The sequence below is a fragment of the Erythrolamprus reginae genome, chromosome 2, assembly GCF_031021105.1.
Source record: "Erythrolamprus reginae isolate rEryReg1 chromosome 2, rEryReg1.hap1, whole genome shotgun sequence".
NCBI lineage: Eukaryota > Metazoa > Chordata > Lepidosauria > Squamata > Dipsadidae > Erythrolamprus > Erythrolamprus reginae.
In genome coordinates, this window is record NC_091951.1 from 241,104,000 (window position 1) to 241,114,660 (window position 10,661).

Here is a 10,661-nt window from a genome sequence, read left to right on the forward strand (position 1 = left end):
TGATATATTTCTGGATGTTCTGTAGACTCTGTAAACCAGGGGTCGTCATACTTTTTTTAACAGGGGCCACTTCAAGGTCCCTCAGACTGTTGGGGGGCCAGACTGGCTTGGTGGCCATGTGACTGGTTGGGCGTGGCCAATTTAGCAGTCCATTTTGCCAATGTAGCAGTTCATTAAAAAATACACACAGCTTAAATTTTAATTTGTTTTCTTCCTGGGGGTGCTTTATTTGCTTTTGTTTGACTTTTTTTTTTTTTTACTAGTTTGAGGATGCCTGCTGTTAACTTAAACAACTCTAAAAAACTAACCAAGAATATACAGTACATTGTCTCAGTAATACATATCTTCTGCATGCAAAAGGTCTTAGTTTCAGTCTGGAGGTCACCTGCTTAAACCTTTTTCTGTCCAAGATGCTGGGTAATTGCACCAATCAGAACAGATGGTTCTGGAGTAGATGAACAAATATTCAACTTCTTGTGTTCCTATTTGGATTTGCATTCTTAGCATGTGATTCTTGCTTTCGCAGGTCATCCGTACTTTAGATCCCAAACATTTTTCAAGTCCAGGACCTGAAATTCAGGCACTGAAGAATCAACTGCAGGAACGTGAGAGGATGTTCCATTCCTTAGAGGTAATTTTCTATAAAATTGTGTGCATATTTAAACCAAATTAAGTCCCACTCAAAACCAGTAGGTCTTATCTTGAGTAAAAGCACACACAATTGACTCTTCTTGGCAATTACATTAAACACACGAAAAGCAACCGTTGTGTTTTTTATTTGGAGCTGTTCATCTGAAATATGAGCTTCCATGATGAAAATTAATGACCGTATACAGTTTCATTAATAATTTAAAATTTCACAGTTTGCCACCATTCCACACAACAGAAATAAAAATGTGGACTTGAGCGCTGAGCACAGTGTGTTTCCATTACATATGCCTGTGAAATCATGAGAAATACTTTTTCCCCCCTAATAGAAAGAATATGAAAAGACAAAGAGTCAAAGAGAAATGGAGGAGAGATACATTGTCAGTGCCTGGTACAATATGGTAAGTAGAGTTCTGATAGCAAAATAAGAGTACCAGCAAGGATTAATGAATTGCTTCACTTCTGTAGTATGTTTTTCAGAACGCAGTTGACATTCAGATTTCAAAGGTGATTGAATAATACCTGGTATCTTAATTGTTTGAAGAATGTTGTTCCCTCAGTTTTGAAAGGTATTTTTATGTTTCAACGCAGCCTCAAGTTGTTAAGGACCGTAAAGGAATACAGTGGTACCTCATCTTACGAACGCCTCTTCTAACGAACTTTTCAAGATACGAACCCGGTGTTTAAGATTTTTTTGCCTCTTCTTCCGAACTATTTTCACCTTACGAACCCAAGCAGCTGCTGCTGGGATGAAGGGGTTTCTTTTTTTCCCCTTTTTTGAAGAAAGAAAAAGGAGGGGCGGCTTGGAGGAAAGATTTTGCAGAGAACAAGGTGCTTGCAAAGGCACTGAAAGGGTGTCTTTTGAAGAAAGAAAAGGGAGGGGCGCCCCCCTTGCCTTTCTTCCTTCCTACTCACCCTTTAGCCTAGCCTTGCTTCTTCCACCCGCCCCCTTTAGCTGCTCCTCCCTGCCCTCTGTTCGCCTCCCTTCTAAAGTTTGGGATTTTCCTGAAGGATTTGCACGCATTATTTGCTTTTACATTGATTCCTATGGGAAACATTGTTTCATCTTACGAACTTTTCACCTTACGAACCTCCTCCTGGAACCAATTAAGTTCGTATGATGAGGTACCACTGTATACTGTTTGTATATTGATACAATGCAGCCCTCATCCTGTGTAACTGCCTCCCCAGCAGTTTCATGGAGTTGACAGGGAAAATGAAAATGAATACTGAGGAACCTTTGACATTGTTGTCTCAGAAGAGAGGTCCACTTTTGGAAGCAACCAAAGGGAACTGTTGTAAGAGGACATCCAATTTAGAATCAGAAAATTAGAAAGGACCATGATTGATATACGGAACTAACCCAGAGGGTTATATTTCCCGGTCTGTTTTTTTAAGATAAGGAAGCTTCCCCAGGATGAGCAAAACATTCTCTCTTCCAAAAGAGGGATTTATTTTATTTATTTATTTATTTTGTCCAATACACAATGAGGGTTTTAGTGGGTATATATCTATATACACATAGTAAAATACATGACGAAGGTTATAGAGGAGATACTCATAGTAAAATATATCTAAGAAATAATAGAAAAGAAGGTATAGTAATAGAACATATCAATGAAAGAATAGAAGAAGAGATATAGGAATAGAAGAGAGGTATAGGAGATATAGGAGAGCAATAGGACAGGGGACGGAAGGCACTCTAGTGCAGTAAACATTTTGCGTCCCCTCCTCCAACACTCCAATCTGGGCCCCAATTGAATTTTAGTGTTAATATTTATTTTACTTATTAAAAGCTGGGGAAGGTTGCTCTACCTGCTTATCTGGGAGTAAGTCATACTGAACTCAGTGGAGCCTGTTTTCGGTTAGGCAGACATAGGCTACCATGGTTAGGGCCCTCTTTTGACACGGGGCCAGGCCAGCTTAATCAAGCCAATATTTTGGGATCGCCGGACTGGCCCATAAGCGCCGCCTCTGCTGGGCACTCAGAGCAAATGGTGTGGAAGGAGGCTTTACGGTGCCGTTCGAAGCTTTCACCCAGCTGCAGAGAATGCTCCTCCTTGTCTAGCAGCAGTTTCGCCACGCCGTTCATGGCTACCACGGTGCCTACCAAGAACAAGAAGAACCCATGCAGCCACCCCGCCCTGCCTGGCTGCCTTCTCTTCCGGGCTCGGAGTAGCATGCAACTGGGAAAATACTCCCCATCCAGGGGAATCGATCAAGAGGGACCATACATGTTCCCCAGGGTCACACGTGCCCCCCTTGGCATCACTTCACACCCCCACAGGGAGGCGCGTGCCCCACTATTTGAGAATCACCGGCTTAATTCAAGCAAACCTGGATTTCTTTTATTGGAAACAGTTCAGTGGAGTGACTTAATAAGTTGGACAAAGAAATAATGCAGCCAGGCCAGCTTCCCATAGTAAACCTACATGCCTTTTCTTTTCATCTCTTTCTCTCTATAGGGGATGACTCTTCATAAAAAAGCAGTAGAAGACAGACTTGCTAGTACTGGTTCAGGACAGTCTTTCCTAGCTAGGCAAAGGCAAGCCACCAGCACAAGGAGAGCTTATCCAGGCCATGTCCAGCCAGCCACAGGAAGGTAGAGCGTGTCCTTGCCTTGCCTTTTGAATGGAAGCCATCCTGGAATCAAGACCTACTTCTGTTACAAGTGACTGTATTTCAGGAAAACTTAGCCAGCATTCTTTCAGTATTGTCTCTTCATGTCTCATTTCCAGAAGAGAACTTTTCTTTTTAACTTTCTTCTTTTCTGGAGTCTTCCTTTCATCTTTCAATGTGCCAAAATGTTGATAAACACCCAATGGAAGAGTATTAATGGAATTGTCCCATACCTCTTTTCATATGCAATTGTCATCTCTTAACAAAAACCCTGTAATGGATGAAAACAAATTTAATTTGTCCCCTGGCTAAATAGTATTGCATTCTTCCCAAGGCTACCAGTACACTGAAAGAAATATGCCTCTTTTCTTTTTTTTTCCACACTAATTTGATCTGTTTGAATTGTGCAATGAAATTTGCAACAGTGCTATGTAGAAAGATTTGTAACATTACCTGCAAAGATTAGATAGACATGCTGGCAGAAGTTGTAAGAACCAGATGAGACATGTTCATGAAATTATTTTATGCTGCTGTTACTTTGTTTCCTTTGGCTTCATCTGCTTGATTGTTTAAATGCTGCTTTAAAAAAATGTCCTCCATTGCCGAGGAGTGTTTTTGATAGGTCAATAAGGATAAACCCATTTGACATTGGCACTGATGTCTTCGGGTCGTTAAGATTATTCTAACATGAGAAATTGCTAACCTGTTGTGCTAAGTGCTATTTCATGCCTGTGCAGTCATGGATCTGTCAGAAGCAGGGTTAGCGTTTCTCTGATTCTGCAAATTATGAATTCTGGTTTATGAGCTACCACACCCTTTTCAAATCTTTGGGATTAACTCAAGTTAAACAGTTCCATATGGATGGAGGTTTTGTTGAAGACTTCTGTAGAGAGATTTTTTTTTGCTGTATGTTTTTCTAAACATAAGCTTATGTTGACTTCTTAAGAATATTTAAAGAGCCTTAGCTCTTTGGGTCAAAGGTAAGATAACAACCCTGGTTTTTTTATTCTGAACTGAATGCATCTGGATTTTATGACCATATTTATTTAGGTATGGATAGTATTCCCCTAATTTTTCTTAATACATTTATATTGTACACAATAATTTTCTGACTTAAAAATACTTAAATGCCATCTAAGCACATAAAAGGAGTTTTTAAAATCCACTCATGTAAAGGTGATAAAAATTAAATGTGATACCATTGGTCCTTCTGTAGTATGGTTCCAATATTTGATAAAGTAGACCAGATGTCCCTGCTGCAGAAAAATCATTTAATAATCAGTGAATGGCCAATTCCTTTGGTAGGTTTTTACACCTATAAGTAAACTTACTAGGTAATCATCATGATCCTTGTGCTGGTGCAAAAAAAAATAAATCAGATTTTGTTGATTAAACTTATTTTGATAATGTCTATATAGTACTTACTCTTTCGAGAATTAACTTGTTCAAGTTATATAGAAGGTCAAACATTCTTAATTGGCTACTTCTGCGCTTTTGTATACAAAAACATAGCCAAACTCATGTTTGAAGATGTTTTTTCTGCCAACTATTATGGTGATCTAGTGAATCCTGATTATTTAGTCTGTCTGGGGGAAAAACTTGAATGTAATTTTTCATAAACCGATCTGTCTCGTCTTTTTCAACTTTGTCTCGTCTTTAGCTCTCCTTTCTAACTAGTTGTTATTGAGGTTTTTGATCACCGTATTTTCATGTTTTTTAATTAGTCTTTTATATTTTTCACCTTTCCTGAAAGCACCTTGAATTTATTTCTTTAGTCTGGTTACTTAGATCTACTTGCGTAGAAGTGATAAGTATGTCCGATGCAAAGTTTCATTCTTTTATATAATTTAGCTTTGTAATTTAAATATTTCATTGATTTTGATGCCCAGATATGCATTTCTATAAGTTAAAAAAACGGAAAGTCAAATATCTTATCAAGAAAGCCAAAGAAAGTTAGTGGTTGGTATTTCCTATTGAAACAAGTGATTTAAAGAAAATTTAAAGAAAAAATCATGTAGGATCTTCAAACTAGTCTACACTTTTTGTTTGAAACATTTCTTATAACACCATTTGCAACATCAGGGTTTTTAAAGAGTTTCAAAAAATATCTGATAGAATTGTGTTAAAAGTTATACCATTGTTTCCAGAATTTTAGAATTGGGGATTTTTTTTCCATTGCAAGGTGGGTTCTTTATTTGATTGTTTGTTTCATACTTGTATGTCTCCTAAACAGGACATGGCTAATATATATCTATTGTGTTTTTTCTCCTATTAATCGTGCTTTTAATGAATGAAATGATCAGTTAAATCTTCAATTCTAGGAAATGAATGCTGGTAAGCTGCTAGCTACACCAAAAATTTAATATTTCTTACTGCATTCTCGAATGTATCTTTAGGATAGGCATATCAGGTTGAGAAAATTAACCATTAATTAGCCATTAACATACACCAGAGGGACATATTGCATTTCAATGTTGGGTTATGAGCACAATAAACATTGTCTATATTTCTGGGAAAGGAATGTTTAATATTAATTCTCTGTTATATAATTTAGCTGAATTTACATGAATTGAAAACTGGAGGCTGCAGCTTCATTATTAAGACAGTTGACAGTGGATTGCTCACCTCCATTATCCTTGTATTACAGAAGCAACAAGGGACATTGTTCCTTAGCCAGAATTTTTTTTTCAGTCTTGTTTTTTTGCATAAAGATTACAGACAGTTTTTATCTTATAATGAGCTTTAGGGTCATCTACATGGTAATCCTGGCATCATGTACCGATGTCTGAAGCGGCCTTTTTGGCTTGGAAAACTAATTAGACTTTCAGTTTGGATTCTGAAAGTCTGAACCTGAAATATAATTCAAGGTTGATTATTAAATGTACCTAATCAGTTCAGCATTATTATTTTTTCCTCAAATAATTGCCCAGTTTGAGCTGAGTTTCCAGAAGACATTTGGGCAACTAAAGATCTGAATGCGATCAGGGAAAAGCAGATTTTGTTCAACTCAAACTTCAAAAGGCATAGTGTAAGAAAAGCTGTTGAATGTTTTTTTGTCCAAAAATGACTTAACAATTTCAAGTCATCAGCTGTTTTATGTTACGTTTGGCATATTAAAAAGCTTGATTGTTATATACAGCAAAGTCTCCTATATATATAGCCTATGAGCCCATATATGCAACCAGGCAGGGAACTACTAGATAGAATTTCCTTTCTTTCTTTTGGTATATTGTCTAGTACAGATACGCTCAAAGAATCACACCATTGTGGATTTTCTGAGGGCCAATAAATTCTGTAAACTCTTTTTTTTTTTTTTGCAAAGATATCTTCACATCTTAGGCTGAATTCATTGATATTATTAATCTATATTGCATTGTCTTAAGCCAACTATGTAATAACAATCATCCCCAAATTTGCTAAATTTCTTAGAAAATAAGGGCTGTTCAATACATTACATCTCTTTTTTTCTAGTCTATTCTAAATTAGCTGAAATTTTCCTTAGTTAATATCAAATAGCATATAATTTCTGGGCATCTGCTTTTTTTTTTTTTTAAAGAGTGGAGTTTATTTGCAAGGAGAAGTATAGAGAGAAAGAGAGAACCATATCATCTCCCACTTTCCCACCTAGCAAAACTTTGAAGCTCTAGAAAAAAAGATGGGTAGATGGCCAAGCTCCTATAGCACATCATATGTTAGTATCCATTGATGACTTCCGTTCTTCCTGTTAACAGTATTAACATACAGACCTCTTGCAATACACACCTTTAGACTGAAATGTTTTCGAAATGCACCTTTATTTACTAGTATGATTTTAAAAGTGCACTAATGTTCAATACTATATATAAATATATATATACCAGAACAATTTTGTTGTCGTTGTTGTTGTTAATGTTGGAGAAAATGGATAGGAAGGGTTGCCAGTTCCTTTCCATCTTTTAATTTAATACCCAAGCCTTGTCATTCAATATGTGCAATATTGTATTGTACTGAGGCTGCTTACTGTCTTAATACATATAGATCCCTATTTTTGTTTTTATGCATCTCCTTCAGCATATGTTACCTTTCCTTTTTTTTCTATACATTTATACATGCACAAGCAGTTCTGGAAAGGAATGTAGAGAGCAGGAACATTTTTTAAAAAAAAAAATTGTGCCTTTCCTGCATTTCAGTGTTATGTGATAGAACTTTCTTTGATTGTTCTTTGGGTTGAGTGTATTTATCTTAAGATCTCTGTCCTTCGTCTCTGTTTCCTTCCCTTTGGATTGCACTAATGTGTCTTTCTTTTATGTTATGAAATATTGCTGTTATTCATGTAGACTACGTTGACAGTTGGAATGCATTGTGCTGCCTTTAAAAAATTTAAAGCTGCTTTTTTCCACACTCTTGTAAGTATCAGCTTGTTCTGCTGTAAATTTCATTTCATATTGAGGCAGAAGGATGAAGGAAATGTGGCACTACGCGAGAAAACCTGACGGAATATTGCCTAGCGGTTATATTTGTATCACTGCTTTTATCATCTCGTGGTTAGAGATGAAGCTTTAGGAGTTGGGTCAGTTTTATGGGAGAAGCGCTTTGAAGAAAAGGATGGGAGAAGCCAGCCTTACTCCCATTAATGCCTCATTGCAGGAGCAACTCATTTGAAACAAGTTCACCATTTGATCAGCATCATGATTCTCAATTGTAGCTATCTGGGAATTAGGATTTAGCCTTGAGACGCCCAGCTGCTGACTTCTTTTTCTAAGCCATAAGAAACGGTCTCCTTACGGTTTCCAAGTGGAAACGAAGGCGTGCTTAGTGGTGAGTGGTTTTAATAGGAGTCTGTTTCTGTTGTGAAACTTGACAGGGTCCTTTCATCTGCAGGGGGAAAGATGTAGAGATACAAAATGTAGAATGGGGTTGCTTGGACTATGGCTGGAGGGTGATCCTTGGCAGTTCCAGTCCAGTTACCATTTCAGATAAATTGTGTCCTACATTAATATTCAGCGTCTTAGATAAGGGGTAAAACTAATTCTGAGTAGTAGGGATACCTCTAGCTTACCCTCTTTACCAGCTACACTGGGGCAAAACTTAATAGTGGCTCAACAGTGAGGGGCTGGGAAAGTGAGGCCAAAATGGAATGTTTGTCCTCCAACAACTTCAGATTCTGAAGTAGAGTCAATTCCTGATTGATTAATTTGGGGGAGGGGGGGTATGATTTATGATACTTAAGATTTTTCTTTTGGAGAAAGTTTACTCCTGGAATTACTGAGTTTTTGCAGGTACATAGACAATACTAGGAAAAGATGCTTGGCTGGACCTGGCAGTTGAGAAGTCAGTTCTGGAAATTTGGCTTTCAACATTGTCAGTCTTTCTGAGTTGTTTTGGTAGCAGTGCCATAAAAATGAAATTATCATTGTCTCACAATAGAATGACCTTCCTTGTTTCGATGCCTCCAAATTCAAAACCTTACATCCTGCTACCTTGGTTCCCTTGCATATTCTTGTCCGTACTGTATTAGCTCCTATGAAGGACTTGCTTAGTAGTAGGATTGGTGAGTTGCTTGGTGTTTGGACCTGATCTTAAAAATATGTGATCGCAGTTGGGAGCTTTTTTATATCATGTCTACATTTTTATTTTTATTTTTTTCCCACCTAAAGAAACCATCAGATAAGGGGAAATGAATTTTGCTTTTAACCTTCATTAGGCAACTTGGCCTGTCTATTTGTAATGATTTGGCCTTTCTTTAGCATTAACATCATGATGCAGCTGCCACTTTTTAAGATCCTAAGCATGTGTTCGACCTATCTGTGTGTTTCAATAACAACTTGTTTGACTGTCCCGAGCTACCCAAATTACTTGTCACATTGCCAATAAAATGTTTTTTTTTCCTATAAAACTGGCATTCTAGGATTACTAGATATTAATTTTCCCCAAAGTATGATTTCTTACCATACTGCCAATTGTAGTGATTTTAAAAACCTATCTGTATATAATAAACAAGACAATAATGGTTGTAAGTTCAGATATCTTGTGGGGGGAAGAGAGTCGGGATGTTTCCCCTCGGTCCGGAACATGCTTCCAAGGCTACAAAACCAGTGTACAGTTGTTAAACAAGTTGTAAATAAAGGCTTCTATAAAACGTGTGGTGATTTTTTTATTACAAGAGAACATCTACCTTGTCACAACTAGCAGTCTTCTTATTTTTCTTCAGAAGAATTCTCTGAGGAAATGGAGACAGTCATTTGGCCAGAACTGCTTAGTAATACGGAATATGAATTCCCATCTTCTTTCATTAAATCATGTGTGCTATCCAGTGTACTTGTATCAGAAGGTGTTGTTGGATCGACAAATCCACGTCCCTTCTCGTGGATCTATTTTAAGGACTGCTGAACAAAAACAACCCTTAGAACTTAACCAACAAGAATCTAAAACCTACGCACAGACGCTCTTGTAGGAATTAAAGTAGATTTCTTTTTTTAAAAAATTATGAATAAATTCTTTACAGTAGAGCAAATAAATGAGTGGGCTTTTATATTACCTAGGACAGTGATGGTAAATCTTTTTCCCCTCAGGTGCCGAAAGCACACACGCACATGCTATCACATACATGCAAGTACCCACGCCCATGATTCAATGTCTGGGGAGGGCAAAAATGTCTTCCCCCGCCTCCAGGATGCCCTCTGGAGGAAGGAAATGGCCCATTTGCTGACATCCGGTGGGCCCAGTAGATGCTTTTTCACCTTCCGTAGGCTCCAGAGGCTTCCCTAGAGCCTGGGGAGAGTGAAAATGCCCTCTCCCACTCCTTGGAGGCCCTCCGGAAGCCAAATACACACTCCCAGAGCCTCCGCATGAGCCAAAAATCAGCTGGCCTCATGCACATGCACGCTGGAGCTAAGCTAGGGCAACGGCTCACGTGCTGGCAGATATGGCTCCGCGTGCCACCTATGGCATATGTGCTATAGGTGCGCCATCACTGCCCTCAGATTTCTAATTAGTTGGTGCAGCTTTGTTTATAGCATTTCCAGGATTCCCTATCTACTTCAGTGGTAGGAAATGGAAATCTTGGTGTGGTTGGGGAGAGAAGGAAACCAGTGATAAGTCTTTTGGGGTGGCAAAGTGTTAGGCTTCACTCAGTTTCTCAGCTGCCTTTAAACTAACTTGCCGTGAGCTTTTCCTAGTCTTCTCTCAAAGGTGCTTTTCCAAGAGGCAACTGGACTTTCAGGAAGTCTCTTGGAAAAAAAGCATCTTTGGGACAACAATGGCCTGGATCAGGTGTAGGCAAAGTTGGTTCTTCTAGGACATGTGGACAACTCCCAGAATTCCTGAGCTAGAATGATTGACTCAGGAATTCTGGGAGTTGAAGTCCACAAGTCCTAGAAGAGCCAACTTTGCCTATCCCTGGCCTGGATGATTGA

At 38.3% G+C, this 10,661-nt stretch overlaps 1 protein-coding gene across 2 annotated transcripts in view; it reads left to right on the top strand.

Moving 5' to 3' along the window:
* The window catches only part of HOOK3 (hook microtubule tethering protein 3), a 70,268-nt gene extending 60,883 nt beyond the window's left edge, over positions 1-9,385 (top strand). For both annotated transcript variants that reach the window (XM_070742337.1, XM_070742338.1), the window contains 3 exons: positions 527-631; positions 978-1,049; positions 3,114-9,385. In XM_070742337.1, the coding sequence (XP_070598438.1) occupies positions 527-631; positions 978-1,049; positions 3,114-3,254 (318 nt within the window). In that variant the 3' untranslated portion in view covers positions 3,255-9,385. The remainder of the gene's footprint in view (positions 1-526; positions 632-977; positions 1,050-3,113) is intronic.
* Positions 9,386-10,661: the final 1,276 nt, after the last annotated feature.